Genomic DNA, 16,777 nt, shown 5'->3' on the forward strand with positions numbered 1-16,777 from the left:
AAAATGTATTAGTTAATGATTTAGTCTTGACCGCGGTTTAATGATGTGCATTTCAATGCCTGATCTTTAGATTGATTTTAAAGAGCTTAAATGGTAAACCCTCAACTAGGTATTATCCAGTTATTATTTTTAAAGTTGGGATTGTTAATTCACACCCAACATTTGCTTTTGCACAAGATGTACTTTTGCAAGCCCCGTCTACCAGCTCTGTAGAATTGTTTTCAAAGCTTGTGCTGAGGCAGAATTAATAATTAACCAACATGATAAAGCGATAAAGCTCTACTAATATGCCTGAAGAGCAGAAGTGGTGTAGAGTGTTAGTTTTGTTTGGAAATACCTTCTTGCATCTTTGGCACTATTTGATTCTCTTAGAAGTTAGCAAGATGATAGATAGAAATATTTGCTCAAAGCAGCATTTTTCAAAAGTAAGAGAAAAACCAAATAATCACATTTTAGTCTTTAGTCCTCTGCTATTGGTCTGTAGCCTAGTTAGCGCTTTCTGCTCATGTGTCTTTATCAGCATATTTTAGATTTTTTTTTTAAGGCAGTAATGGGGGGAAGCATTAATGTTAGTCTTAGGAAATATTAATTTCAAAGTTGCATAAATACAGTTAGCCTGTGGCAGGTAGAATTGTACATTCAACATGCCTGCCACAACAAATCAGACAGTAGGCAGCTCCCACATGTGCTGCACTTTGCCATGGTTACCAGCAGGCTCTACTATGTCCATTAAATATAACTTTTCTCTTTTTAATAACAACAACAATATTATTATAAAATGAGATAGATACAAACTAATATGTAATACTCAGACATGTTGCATCTCTGAGCTTGAGCAATGTCATTCCTAACATGGAAGAGTGATAGGAGATGGACTCAATTTCCAGTGAGGAAGCAACTGCTAAAAACCTGGGGCTAGGAAGGAATCCTCAGAATGCATCCAAGACATCCTAGTTTAGACATTCACCCCATGCTCTTTTGCTGGTTCTGTGATTTCTTAATGGGAAGTAGAGCCTGTTTGTACTGCAAGAGTTGGGGATGGATCAGAATTTGCATCAACTTTTATCCTGTCTTTAGACAGAGAACCGACACATCCACAGCTTAAGTGGGGTCAATACACATCATTAATAAATATGGCCTTGTTTGTCACTTAAGATCAAAAGTTACACTAAGTGTATGACAGGCATGGTAAAGCTTATAATTTCCTTTTAAGGTAAGTCTAGCTTCAGTGACAACTCCCAAATGCCTTATTTTATGAACTTACATCAATTCAGAAAGATAAGCATCTTTACCTTCTGACATTCTTTACTTGTATTTCCATGACGCAGTGTACGTTTACTGCCTATACCAATTTAGTTTGTTACACATTTGTTTCTGGCAGGATTCTGGAATTTCTTTTGCAACACATATTTGCATATATAGGAAACAGATGTTGTGAAGGAGAGGGCTGCCAAGAGTCTCCCCAACTCCCCTGGTAACACATCTTTCATAATAGGCTGAAGTAGCACACCACAGCTAACACTTTTAAAACCGTGAAGATGACTTCAAACAGTAAGCAGCCAGACACTAAAGTTCCGTCAACAAAAGTTTCATATTTAATTTATTTATACAAAATTGCCATTTTTAAACTTCTAGGCATCACTACTTTCAAACAAAGTCAGAAAGCAACTTCCACATGATTTACTTAGTGAGCCATAGTTACTGAAACATGAATTGATGTACTTTAGAGATTACACTTCCAGTTACATGAATACTTAAGAGCTGCAACAGCCAGTGACACACTCTATTTCCAGTTAGCATTCTGCCTAAAAAAAAAAATCTAGCCTTGTGTCTTCACATGCTTTTAAGTTAAGCAGACAGTAAATGAACAATTATTACCAGCAGGCAGGCCTGATATTGGACACTAACATGAACAGTATCCATAACATTCTGGCTAGTGGAAATACATAATTCACCAGCTATGTGATTCACTGTTAAAAATAAACTGCCATCTCCTGACCCCTTTCAGTTACTTCACTGGGAACCCACCTTCTTTGACAAATACTTCTGTTTCGGTACAATGTTGGTTACTCTAGGTTTATGATCCAATGTCTCTCTGTTGTCTAGTTGTTTCACCTTGTATATTCTAACAAGCCAGTGCTCTGAGGTAAAGGCTTCCTCCAGATGTTTAAATTTAATGTCTTTGTTGCCTATCTCAGCATTGCGCGTACGATCGAATCCTGGGGGTGTCCGAAAATCCAGCTATAAAAATTGAAGTTGCGTATTAGTTCGAGACAAAACCCAAAACACCCATCACTGCAAACTGTGCAATTAGTTCATACCACAAGGCAACGCTTTCAACTGGTCTAGTCAAAGGACACCGCTGCTCTTGCACTGGTTACTACTACACAGAAACAACTCTCAGTTCCTTTTTACAACTGAGACACAAATTCATTCTTACTCCTACAGATGTCCCAGGAGACGGCACTTCATGTCTCAAAAGAAATATCATGTCTGCATTCATAGATGAAACTACTCAAGTGAAAGTCTGAGGTGCGGTAGCCTGTGGTAGCTTTTTAGCATAGCTCCTCCCTTGTACTCTCTCTTCTATAGTGCAGTAACTTGCGCTTTCATGGTTTTCCATACAAGTCTGAAATAGTTCACGTTTATGTTTATCAGTTAAATTTGACCCCCCCACATTACAAATGAGATCCACTGGCATCAATTTTGGCTGAATAAAGGATTCTTATGCTAACACATCAGAATGAAGGGCCCTTGGCAGCATGGGGAAGAACAGGAAAGAGAAAAGCAAACAAGGCAGATTTAGCTACATACATATGCTTGATGATCCCAAAGGGGAGTGACAACTCTCTCCGAGAATTATGCCCTTATGATATAAGTGCCATGTTGTTTAATACACTGATGTGACTTGGATAGAAATCAGGTAGTTTCTGACAGATATTAAATAGTCAATTAACAGTTCCACTTCTGTGTTGCTATTAAAAAACCACATCTAAAGCTCTCCACAACATAACAGTTAATGCTTCAGCAAGCGCACTACATAATGGAATTAAGATGCTCGTCTGGGGCAATGTGAAGGACAGCAAAAAGCTAAGTACAAGTGCAGGTTAGCAGCAGAAATGCTTTTTTCTAAAGGTTATATACAGTAGACCATGCCTGGATGTGTTTTAATTTGTAAAGCTGACTCTTACCTCCGATTCTGCTACTACAAGCAACACTCAATCTAAAAGATGGAAAATACATCAAAACAACATTTGTTTTCTCACATTTCAATTAAGATTCAGTAGAAGTTGTAGCACTAACCTGCATCTCTCCAAATCTGTAATAGGACATTTTATACATGAGGCAGTTCAGCAAAGTTGGAGAACCTGCCTTGTCTACCCGGAATTCTCCCTGAGGGGTAAAGTAATCACTTTCCTTTAAAAACAAAAGAAGATACAAAGAGTCAATATAAACTAAACCCCTATTTAAGGTCACTTCTCATTCCCTTCTCCACAAAGAAAAAGCTTCATAAAGAATCTAAACTGACTTTTACAGTTTAAAAGCTGATTTAAGCTAGTCTTTAAACAGAAAATGACGGTGCTCATTAAAGGTAAAATAGATACAAACTACCTGCTTGTAACCCAGACCCCAATGGACCAATCTTCTTAAATCCATATTATTGTACTGGTACAAGTTTTGTCACTTCACAGTAAGCAGTTACTGGAAAACTGATCTCAAAATGTAAAAGTTAGTTGGGCATCTATCAAAATTATTCTTCAGAAAGGTGAAAAGCACTGTATTGTTAATATACAAGGTCTGCAATGTTACCATAAACTTCATATGCACCCAGTGTTTAAACAAATAATTTCTGCCATTTTCATCTCCAGTACAAGATGAAACTATGCACGCAGGCTACTCCCTTAAGCCTGTGCTCAATATCTAGAAGTTTTTGTTAGGCTTAAGCAAATATTACTCCAGACTCCTGCAATCTCTGAGATGTTTGAATAACTTAAACTCTACATAAATCAATATTAACACTTTAACTTGTCTTCTACTATTACAGAGTTTGAAGAAATTTGTAATGCCAACTGTTTAAACAGTCTGAACATTCCTTTTTAAAAGTACAATGGTGCATAGTGAGACACACACAAGAATTACAAAAGATAGCCTGTACTTTTAGTATCATGCAAAAAAAAGTGAAAAGCTTTTGAGGTTACTGACCTTTCAAACCCATAAATATTGAAAGAAACTGGGCTACAGGCCTCTGCACTCCTACTGTTCTAGGAAAACAACCCATAACACATTTTTCAAATAAAAATGCAATGAGGAGTAGAAATTTCCCTCCACTGTAATGAGCACTACCAGAAAAGCAACAACATAAATAAAAGTTTAAAAAAACCAAACCAGTAGAGATAAACATACAGAAATACAGTGTTCGGCCAAGAACACTTCAGTTTTCCTGTGTACGTTTCCACTTACCCGAATATCTTTGGGATGTTCCCCCTCTGCTATTCTCACCATCCACAAGAACTTATTAATATCATCACCAGAGTAACCAATCACACCACCAAAAATAATCAAAACATAATCCACATCCAGGCTTCTCATGATCTCGTATGCTGCCGACTCATTTGATGACATTGCTTTTCCCACCTGTATCATAGCAAAAAAATCTTGAGTATCTTCATGGCTGCCTATCGAACAGATCCGCAGATCAATAACCTGCCAGACCAAAGCCCAAGAATACATACTTGCCAACCACAGCCCACATTTTCATTCTAGATAAAAGAAAACTCGTTGTGTCTAGTTAGAAACTCAAAAGCCCAACCTAAATTGAAATATTTCCTCCTCTCCGAGAGAAGTGCTGCCTGTTGAAATGAGTGTTTTGAGTATAAAATGTAGCAATAAGCAATGTTTTCCTTTTGTGGCACCTACAGGTTTTTCAAGTCATGGCTGTATTGCCAAAAACTTAGTGTTGCAAGAAAATACCTAATTACAAATTATTTACAAAGCTTTAGACACAGCCCAAAGTGAATAAATTATTTGAAATGTTGGTAATTTCTTTGTTGTGGTTTTTTTTTTTTCTTTTTCTTTTTTTTTTTTCCTTGAGCTCTGTCCTTCACTAATGAAGCAGCCATGCTGCACTGCACTCAGTAGCATACAGGCACCCTCAGCGTTGAATTTCAGGTAAGTTTACACAGAGAAAATGTCAGAATAGAGACATCCTTGAGTTAAAAGCATAACATAGTTTTGGTCTTGAAAAACTTTTTAAAGCTGTATCCAGAACCTCTTCCATACTGGTCACTTCCCACACTCGAAGAATTCACTTAGGTCAGTAACTGGCATTCAGTTCAGTAGTTCTGTTTGCTATGGAAGCTCTTGCACTTAAGGCATAATAATGTATTGCTGTAGTAAAAGGGAGTAACTACAATATAAATAATATTGCATCCAAATGGGTGACATTCAGTTAAGAACGTAATTAGAAAACACTAAGCTTAGGCTGCAATCTGTCGAAAAGACTGAGAACCTCAGCTTCTTGGCCGTGGTCCTAATCAACGTGAAGTTATTTGGCAGGTTTCCATTTTTGTGCAGAAGGAAGTCACCTGGCACCTGTCTCAGGGGCATTTAGAGGCCTCATTTAGAGCACACGTATTCAGGTATTCGCCACAACACACATTTATTGCTTGGGTCCCCCTTTATGGAGTATTCATTCTGAAATGGAACCTGACAGCGCCAGCACTCATACTGGAGAGAATTCTTTATTAAAACCCATCATTGCTAATTGCTGTCATGTATGGTTACTGTGCTTATGCAATACAGAGGACTTCCACAGTCTCTCTGTTCACCTGATGTGCCTTGTCCTGCAGGGATCTGTTGGTTTAGATATGGTATCTGCACTTCTACCTCTTGTAGAAGAGGGAGGCACATAGAGCTATCGGGGTTGAATGTCCATCTAAAACACACTAATGCTGTCAGGTCAACAACCAAAATAAGAGAAAAGTGTCTTAGTACATGGGAAGGCTTGTTGACTGAGATTAGCACCAGCAGTACAATTTCCCAAGCTTGCTTTCAGCTGACATGAGTTCCCCGCTCCTGTCAAAAGCACATACATATAATCCCCCCCCCCTGCTTCCCCAATCCATGTTTTTTCAGGACTTTGTATGCTCAAAGCACAGCTTGATTAATTTGTTGATTTTGAACACTGCTTGTCTGCAGATCTGGTCCAACTGCTGTAGTAGGTACTGACACAAGACAAGAAACTATCCTAATACATTCCTCGAGCCCTTCCCCCATTCTGCCCACGTAGCATGTCATAGGTCTTCTGGGAAGAAACGGCCGCTGAGTGATGACTGGTGTCATCACTGAGTGACGATGACTCATTACACAGCACCTAGTAAGACTGCAACCCAGCTACAATATAGAGCATTCCTTTGTTTCTGAAAAAAGTTGAAGTTGCCCAAAGTGGTGCCCCTGTAACCACAGGCAATGCCAACACCCTGCTTTTAAGCACATGCACAAAGCTTAAACTTACTCTTTAGAAGTTAAAGAAATTAAATGTACAGATGTTTTGTCTAACTTCAAATTTGAGAAGTCAGAATCACATCAAATCTGTAACACTTCCATCGCTATTCATAAACTTTCTCTAATTTCCAAGAAAATTTGTTAGAAATTTTGTTGGAAATTTGACTGAAAATTTGTTGTTTCATGTGGGCAGTTTTCATAGTGCTATCCAAAATCCAGTCAGCAAAAACACTGCTGAACTGAAACGATCCCTATTTGGATAGTTACATTACATTTTGTCTATCCTCCCACAAAGAAGAGAAAAGAAACTGAAGTAGAGGTGAAGTTTTTGAAACTCCAAGTAAACAAACCAGAAACTCCAAAAGCAAAATGGATCCCTTCTAGCCCCAAAACTCTTTATACCTGAGTTCTAGTATATGCAAACAATATGTTCCTTCCACCTCTGTGTTGCCCGCTCTATGGAATTTTTCCTTAATATCATACTACCTATCAACAGACATTTACAATTTCATACTTGACTGCAATGTAAACACTTTGGTGTTTCTACTCCATCGAAAATTGCCACCCTTACCAGGGCTATGTGGCTGTTGTTCCAAGTATTGTTATCAACCAAGGTTGTCCGGTTAGCCATTCCTGCTATCTGATAACCATAGTCCCACCATGACATCACTCTGGCATGCTCATCTGTGTTTTGTCTCAGCCAGTAGTAGGCTTCTCTGAAGTCATCTAGGATATTCCGAGTGCTGGAAAACAGAGTTCATTTTATTCACATTGGTACAAATACTAGCAACAAATTAACTGCACCATGATAAATCTGAGCTCACAAATAAGGGTGTTCTTAATGCGTTCAACTCTCTTTGAGGGATTCGGTCACGAGCAGTTGCAAATTTGAACCTGCTGACAGCTGAACTGCTTTTGAAGATGTGACTAAATGCATTTCCAGTTGAATATATATTCATAAACTTGTTTTCCCAATTGACTCAAAAACCTTCTTTGTTTTTAACCATCATCTTGAATGGCTTTGGATAGGATTATTTTTATGTATTTACATTAAATATTTCATAAAATGTTGTATTTTTTTTAAAATTAGAGTATTAAGAATTTTTTATTCAGGTGACAATTCTGCCTTAATATAATTAGAAGTGATTAAAAGAAGGTAAAGCCAATTGCTAATGCAAAAGAAGCAGAAAGGTTTTTTTGCCCTTTAATTATTTTCAGACCTGTAGACCTTACTTACCCATCATGGTTATAGGAAGCGAGAACAACGCTGGGGCTGGAGTATGCATTGCTGGTTACCCAGGTACAGTGGACAGCAAACATCATCAACAACATCAGCATCAGCATAGTAACAATGTTTTTGATATTGGGACCTAGTCCTTCTTCTGTCTTTTCCTGTTCAGATACATGTTTTCTCACTTTGCCTGCCTAAACAAACGCAAATACATCTGTTATGGCAACTTTTATTGCCCTTGACAATGGAACCCATGCCTTTTTCTTCACCACATGCTCCCAATAAATGCTATGGGATACTATAAAGCTAGACCAAGTTGTAGCATAAATTAACTAAATATGCACAAGAATATTTTGACAATCCAGCAACTTGTAAAAATGGATGATTCCTTGAAAGCCTCTTTCAGAAGAAAAAATCTATTATGTGAGAGTCACTGCATGACTTCCTTGGTTTGGCTTAGTATGATGATGCCCTTTTATAAGGCAGGGTAGAAAAAGAGAAAGCCGGAATTTACTGTGATGTAAAGGGGAAAAACCCAAGGCTCAGGCATTGTCAGGGTCAGTATAATAAAGCCTAAGAGATAAAAAAATATTAGTACCTAACAGCATCTTCTTCATGATTAAGAGAGTATGCAAGTTTATGTATAGAAATACTTTTCTATAAAATGTATTATTCTTTAATTTCACCATGTCTTAGAGGACATACAAGAGGGAAACATGGAGACATTCAGTGACACAGAACTGGTATAAGTAGTTAAGGAGAGTGAGCAACTGTGCCATCACTCCTGTAGAAAGCTGGGTCAACGCTGTACACTTCCTTTAGGTTAAAGACTCATCACCGATCAAGCTACAAGGAACCACTTCTACACTGACACTGATATTCTTTCAGGACATCAGTTACACCTTATTGGAGAACATCAATACTTGTTCTAAATTTCAATGTTAGTGATTCAGACATCTAGTGGCATTTAAAATATTCTGACCAAAAGAAAAAACAAAACAAAACAAAAAAAAACCCAAACAGTAAAAATAAGCTGTTTTCTGACTTCTAACTTTTGCTCCGTCCCCTTACTTTATCATACAGATTGCCAGGGTTCCTTTTGTCATCCTCATCACTGCTGTCCTCTATTGGTGGATTTTCCCTCTTCATATCATCGCCCAAATAACGCTCAAAGACATTGGAGAAAGCAATTGCAGACAGCATACAGACCACTGGAGTCAAAGTGAGCATCAGACGAACCATCACACCAGCAAAGTAAACAGCGCTGATTGCATACAGAGCAACTGCAAAGAAACAAATCTACTGATGACATTTAGAAAATAACATTCGCTCTGACTGCACACGTACATGCACTCCATAAAACTGCTTCTGGAAGTGGGTTGAGCATCTGTGTGTATAAAGACTTGAGTATGCATCTTGCATTTAATTGCTTTTTAATTTACAGAGATGCAGGTCAATTAATGTTTATCCCTTTTAAGCCTTAAACCCTTCCTGAAGTTCATCCTGACAACTGTTAACAACAACACAACCCCATTTTCATATTCATTAATAATGTGTCAGAAGATACATTAGTGACATTTAATATCACACACCAAAAATACTGCTGGAATAATAGGTAGTTTCATTTGATTAAAAAGGCCAAACAGCCCTAGACCAAACAAGTTATTGAAAATGAAAAAGCAAAAGGAAGTGTTAGAATTTCATGTAAATATCACATTTTAAGTTAGAGACATCTGTGGACAAATTGGGGGCTTGTCTACATTATAATTCCATACAGACAAATAATATGATATTGCGAACCCTATTCTGAAGCAAGTTTTCCTGAACAGCATTATCTCCACCCCCCTCCACCCCCCCCCCCCAACCAACAAAATTTTCAGAATAGTAAGGAATATTCAGAACACTTTTCTTAGAAGGAAAAGAAAACAAACCAACCTGTATACACTGGTTAGGCACATCTATTGTTCAAGTAATAGTGGTTATTCCTTGTCTGCTACAGTTTAGCAATACACTTTTGTGAAAGATTTGCCACAGAAATCATGAGGGGACACTGATTTATCAGATTACATTACAGAAACATTTTCTACTTTGTAGCGAAGTAGTATGGCTCTCCATTCTCGCTCATAGGTCTCTTTAATGCTGACTTAAATGGATGATGCAGCAGTAGGAGGCTGAAAGCCAGTTGCCCAGCACTGGTCTTGATAAGGACTTATTGTAAGCCACAGAGCACAGAATACCCCCGAGTCACTGGATTTAACACAGTGAATGTTCCCACTGCCCACACACCTGTTAGGTAATCCTAAGAGGCAGCTATATTGGCCTGGAGCCTCCTGTCCCGGTAAAAGCCCAAGACCTGAGTGATCTTCACTCCTCCATATGGGCCACAACTTCAAATTACATCCTTACAAGCCTCATTCATAATCTTAAAAGTCTGCTTTCACAGTACAGCTTCATACAAATAAATAATTTGTTGTCACTGACACAGGGAGACCTCACACCTCCGCTTAGGCTTGTGTCTTATCTAGCACTTGTTCCACAGCAAGTGATTCCGTTCACTAAAATAGCAGAAAATCTGGAAAGAAAAGGCATTTGAATCATCATCTGTGATGGGATGAGTGCCAGACACCCAGGGAAGGGTCGGTTGCCTCGCAGCCTGTGTGGGGCCTTCCCTTTGCACTGAGTGGTTCATCTGCCTGAACTGTGCTGTGGAACTGCACCCCAACGCATGGTTTGCAAGATCAGCATGTGGAAGAGCATGCCACTCCAGCCACAGAACAGAACCATAGCAACAAATATTTCGATCCCACCTCTTGGGATGACACTCCATCACCATTTCACTAATCTCTGCATTTTTATAAATGGTTTTAAATACTGCTGAGTGCAGGCAACTTTTAATAATACTCTTTAAACACATCACTTAAACCTTTTTTAGAACAAGCCATATACCAGCTTTGAGCAAACAAAACCAAAACAGAATCAAGTTGAAGACAAGATTTTTCAAAACAATTTTAAAATATTTTCTCTTACCAAAGACTCTTTCATCATTGATGTTTTTGATACAGAACCACAGCCCTGCTGGGAAAGTACACACGAGAATATGCAGATCAAAAAAGAAGGAAACCCATGTTGTAGGCTGATGCTCAGACACAGAGGCAATGATCGGGATGTGAATTTTCGCATACCTTTTTTAAAAAAAATTCAGTTCAAATTATTTTGGAAAAGATAAAATTATTAAAACTTGTAAACATTAGGAATTCTGAAATTCATTTCAAAGGAAGCATTTCAATTTAAAATGGCAACTGCTCTATTCAGCAGATATCTGATGAAACTTTTATACCAAAAAAGTCCAAGTCTTACTGTATTTAGGAAGTATTTGGTGTATAGAGTTATTTAAAACACCAATATAAAGGATTATTTCCATACTAATTAAAAGAATGAAAATTATGGATTTTTTTAAAATTATGGCTAAATATGAAGCCAAATTCACCAAAATGAAAAACACGCAGCTATGGAAGCCCCCATCATTACATTTTGAAGAGATAATCATCCATGCCAGTAAGTCTCCTGGATTTTCAACATTGTATTTCAAAAACTCTCCTCTACACAGAATACCTTCATTTTCTTAGTACAGAAAGTTACAGTATTAAATACCAGACCAGTTACTGATGCCCCCATATTCTTTTAGATGCTGAAAAAAATCAGGCCTTGTCTACACTTGGAAATACATGTCAACCAAACAACATGTCAAACACTCAGTGCAGGCAAGGACAAAACTATGTTCTATATTAAAGACAGCTATACATACGGACCTAATCTGGGGTGCTACATGACCAAATGGTGAGGTATCAAACATATGTCCTTTTCTTCACTGAGATCTAGTTCTCACTCAAAACTGCATTGTGTGTTTTAACACAATATGATTTTCTAATGTAGACAAGCCCTCAAAAGTTTAATGCTTTGTATATATATAGACCTTTTCATTTACAGGCAAAGAACAACATCTATACGTTCTTCAAATAAACATGAGGTTTCTTTACTGACATCTATTCTACTACATTTATTACAGAGTTGGTACAGAATCCTGTATGAGCTGGACTTTGGAGCCGGAAAAAATCCAAACTGCAAAAGTCTGAAGTTCTCCTATCCCTGCTTTTAATCTCAAAAAAATCTACCACTGGAATTTTGCCTTAAAAACATTTACCTGAGAAAAATGTCTTCAGTTTTATTCCTATTCTCCTGGCTGGCTAAATAATCCAACACTGGATTTTTAAAGGTTAACTAAAACAAAAGATTAACTAACATGGGTTTTTACCTGTGAAAACACACATGAGTAAACCAGAATTGTTCAGAGTAGACATCTGTATACACAAAACAGATGTATGAACATAATAAACAGGCAACATGCAAGATCATATGTGCAACATCTTCATGATTTCGTGCAATGTTGCGCAATGAAGATAATGTAAGTTTAAGGCTCTTAGTAATTTTTAAATATGTCCTCAAGTGTTGGTACAGCTTTTGGTTATTTTATGCTGAGAAGCACTACAATTTCATATAGAAAAACATACCATTACATATTCAGAGACTTCCAAAGAAGCCAGAAATTTAACAGACAAATAAGTGAAATGGTTGCAAAGATCATTAAACAGTTACTACAAATGCTCTCTTTAGATAACTGATTAAAGCCCACTATATTCTCCTTGACAGAAATACTAAATGGCTTTGAGGATGAGGAGAACAAAAGATTATTAGTTTTCAGTAGAATGCTATTGATATCTAAATCCTTATATCCTTTATCCTTACTTACCCAGTGTCCCACAATGAATAAAATCTGCCACTCCAAGGAGCAATATAACCTGAAAAAGAGAAGGGGAGAAAAAACCCTTTTGCTGCTTAGGTATTTAAATGCAATAATTTTTCTACTCCCTCAAATTACAGCACAAAACCGAAGACATTTCACTGAACTTGTAATATATGTGAACCAGACCTACTGCATTAGGCAGGCTATAAAATCTACCAACCATGAAGCTACTTTTGGAAGAACACACTCTTACAGGATCACACTCTCACAGGATCATATTGTACTCGTTGAGTATCAAAACACACACGCCTCCAAAAGTCAAAGCAATGCAATAATAAATAAAATACTTCTCAAAGAATATGACAGATTGCAACCTATACTCCATAAAGAAGTATAAGAAAATTAAAACATAATTGATAAGAAAGTATTTAATTTTTCTGAAATGCCTGAGCAGGAAACCGGGAACAATCTACAGCCAAAACACTAATACTCAATGAAACACTGGTTTCCTATTGTTTCTCTACTGATGGATCTACACGTGGCATGGAATATAAAAGCTGCTACTAGTCACGCTGATAAGCTTTACATATAATTTTTTTTAAACAAAGCCTTTAGATACTTGATATCATCAGATGAAAAGAAACAGTATCATTATCAGATGAAAGATAAAAATTATTAAAAGTTACTAGTAAGATTCTTCTTAAATTTTATTTCCACTTTCCTTGCAACCGTTTCAGCTCCCTCTGAAGACAGATACAGACAAGTTGAAATAAGAGAAAGTTAAATCTTTTCATTTATTACCCAAGTCTTTGTGCATGACACAGTAAGTCTTCCCCCTATTTGATATTTAAAATGAGTATAATCTGACTGAAGGTTTTAGTTTAATATCTATTTTAGACACTTAAATATTGTGGTTAAAGTTCTATGACAAAACATTTTTTTCCCTTCAGTCTTCGGATGCAAAGCTTGCTCCCAAACCACTGCAAGCACGAGAAGGAGCTGCCAGCAGATGGGGAACTGGGGTTATGGTCTTCTCTGGATGTATCCAAAACACGAGATTAGATGCATTCACCTGAGGGTGCTGAAAGAGTTGGCCAGTATGATAACTACCCACCGTCTTCATCAGGGTAATAAGGGAGGCCCCTGCTGCCTGGAAAATGGCTAATGCTACACCTCTAGGAAAGGCAAGAAGGAATACGCAGGAAACTACAGGCCAGTAACCTCAGTCCCTGAAAAGATCATGGAGCACAGCCTCCTGAAATACATTATTGAATGCTTTTTGAACCATTTTCCACATTTCTCATTTATAAGCTGAAGAAGAATGGGCTGGACAAACAGACCTTTGATGGGTTGAAAACTGGCTGTCCTGACAAGCTCAAAGTAGTATTCAGTGGATCAGGGTCCAGCTGGTGGCTAGGTAAAAGTAAATACATCCCAGAGGCCAAAACAGTGAACAGTGCTAAATTGAAGAGTGGCCAACACGCCTTATGGCCGGCAGGACTTCAATCCAGAACCTCAAACCCCTTCTTCCAGGTGCTGCACCTGGGATACAGGGTCCAGATGTGGGCACCCTTCTGCAAGAGGATTATTAAAAAAATACAGAGGGATCAGAGTGCTGCGAGATGGTCAGGAGCCCAGATCGCACAGCATACCAGGAAAAGCTGAGGCAATGAGGTTTGTTCCATCTGGTGAACCAGTGATACTGATCAGTGAATTTCAGAAGTTGAAACCAACACTTCCTAAGGACTGCAACAGAAGACATATTTTGCTGCACGCCGAGATTAGAGCCAAATTTTGTTTTGATGTGCCAGTCTGAAAATTTTTACTAAGTATTAGTAGGACCTGCTCATACATACTGAAAAGCAAATCATAAACCATCAAGTTTTAGAAGACTTTCAAATAAAGAGATGCTAAGTATTCTTTTGGAATAATGGTATCATAATTAACAAAAATAAAACTGCTATTAAACACTCCAAAATGTTAACCAACTGATACAAAAAAAATTTACGCCAGAAACATTGCTAAAAAGAAGTACAAGACAGAAGTCAGTCAAAATAAAAAAAAAAGTTAAGTCTCAGGAAAGTGGGTTTTTTTCCAAAATAAAACCGAAAACAAAATTGTATTTGAGGTATCATATTAAGATCATGCAATTTAAACCAAGCAGAAGTCAATTTTTGTATGGGTGACACATATTTTAGCTAGGAAAGTAAGATTGCTTTTTCTTCATTGGGGGAAGCAAGTATGGTGTTAGATCACCAAGGAAGTATATCATGGAATCAGAAGATGGCAGTGAGGCATCTGGGGATGGCAACCAAGCAAAGATAAGCTTGTTTTTGTGAGATTGGGTAGAACTGCCTTGAACACTGGAGGCTGAACCACAGAAGTAAAGTAGAACTTACAGATTAATTACAGTCATATAGAAATCAGATTCAAGTATTTCAGAAAGTAAGCAATCTGACCTTGACCTATCAATACTATTCAGAATAGATTAGCTATATGTATCTTCATAATATGCTTTGGCTGTAATTATGTTCCTCATCCAGCCTGATTTCTTGTATCATCACGTGGATTGTAGATAAACCTGAAATACTGGAATGATGCTACAAAGTTTTTTTTTCTGCAGCCCAGAAAGCACAGTGAATTCCAACGCACAGAAATAGAGAGTAACACAGGCACTGGTTTGCTGTGGCATTGGCAACAACTACTTTAGACTAAACCAAATGTTGATCATCTGGTTTAGCTGTTCCAAAGGTAAACTAGTTTCACATTTATTTACCTGTGTATGTCAAATAGATGACACTCAGGAATACAATACCAGCAGCTAGTGAGACACCCAAGAAGAACAATGTCTGAAATTCTTGCTTTGTTAACCTGTCTCTCAGATACTGCAAAAATGCATACGCCTGCAGCAGTGCAAAAACACCTAAGGAAAGAGGAAAATTTTTGTTTAAATGCTCAAAAGCAGTAACAGCTGTTAAAGCAATTGGCATACTTTGGTTACACCTGAAGTAGAAAAAGAAATGTAAGGTACATCCTTACATCTAAAAACTAGTATAAAATCACTTTCGGACAAGTAGCCTTTAACATTTAACAGGGATGATACTTTCTTGCAATGACAGAAATTTGCAATGAGAGGAAATACTCTCCAAAACGTTATTTGCTTATTACATCAAGAGGTCCGATACCCACCAACTCTTTGCTCGCAAATTAAATTGGCTAAGGTAGAGAACCACCTGAAAACTAGATTGCATTGATTATGACAAAAACACAGGCTAACATACCTAGACCTGGTGAAAAATTAAGACACAGACCTCAGGCAACACAAAAACAAGGCTATAGAAATATATGGAAATATATGGATATATAGAAATATATGGAAATTAAGCTACTGAACAAAACAGAAGGATTTAATGAAAGAAAAAAACCCCAAGCATTAAGCGATACAGACAACTGAATTATATAAAGCTAGTGTTGAAACACCAGAATTCACTGGATAAGCAGCCCACACCCTCAAAAAGGCTGTTCAGAGTTTAACATTAAACCAGAACTTGGACACGCTTTTCATTTCAATGTATATAATCAGATCAATCCAATGATTAGTCCATTCAAAAGTGAAAATTCACTGGTAGCTGGCAGAAGAAAAAAAATAGAACTCAAGTGTATGGTCTTTCTTCAATTTAACAATAAATTTGAGGTGCATGATGTTGAAATTCACTGGTTCTGAACTCCTAGAGAAAGACACAAACTCTATTCACTAAATTAATGCAAAATTCTTCAGATGCAAAATGTGGTTTGATAATCTTTAGTCTTCCCATTATATTCAGATTGTTGAAAAAAAATCTTAATTTTTAAAAGTATTTTTCTGATAAATTTTAATGATATTCCAATTGCTGTCCCAAATACATTTTGATAAGTGATTACACATCATAAAAAACCTGAGGAATCGAACAAACTACACTATATCACACAAACAGTGTATGCAGTTAAACATAAACCTACCAGTCTTAGCAGAGGTTATTGCTGTCAAGAAATCAAGATGTCTGACTGTTAACTATTGAAAAATCAACTTAAAGAAATAAAAAGAATCAAACAAGACTGAAATCAGTTATTTAAAAATCAGCCTCCTGGTAAGTAATTTAAGTCATTTGTATTTAACCCACTTTGAACAATTACAGAAGACCATCAACTCTAAAACCAAAATGCTCAGTAAAAACTGTGTTTACCAATAAGGAATGTTCCAA

The 16,777-nt window shown here is 37.2% G+C and overlaps 1 protein-coding gene across 1 annotated transcript in view; it reads right to left on the reverse strand.

Annotated features, from left to right (window-relative positions):
* Window positions 1-16,777, reverse strand: part of STT3B (STT3 oligosaccharyltransferase complex catalytic subunit B) — a 53,581-nt gene that overhangs the window by 1,691 nt on the left and 35,113 nt on the right. The window contains exons 7-15 of the mRNA XM_072853924.1: window positions 15,313-15,459; window positions 12,543-12,591; window positions 10,763-10,917; window positions 8,807-9,018; window positions 7,742-7,929; window positions 7,076-7,247; window positions 4,462-4,635; window positions 3,304-3,417; window positions 2,029-2,241 (exon numbers count right to left, since the gene is read on the reverse strand). Coding sequence (XP_072710025.1) covers window positions 2,029-2,241; window positions 3,304-3,417; window positions 4,462-4,635; window positions 7,076-7,247; window positions 7,742-7,929; window positions 8,807-9,018; window positions 10,763-10,917; window positions 12,543-12,591; window positions 15,313-15,459 — 1,424 coding nt within the window. The remainder of the gene's footprint in view (window positions 1-2,028; window positions 2,242-3,303; window positions 3,418-4,461; window positions 4,636-7,075; window positions 7,248-7,741; window positions 7,930-8,806; window positions 9,019-10,762; window positions 10,918-12,542; window positions 12,592-15,312; window positions 15,460-16,777) is intronic.

This window comes from Ciconia boyciana, chromosome 2 (assembly GCF_034638445.1).
Source record: "Ciconia boyciana chromosome 2, ASM3463844v1, whole genome shotgun sequence".
Taxonomy (NCBI): Eukaryota; Metazoa; Chordata; class Aves; order Ciconiiformes; family Ciconiidae; genus Ciconia; species Ciconia boyciana.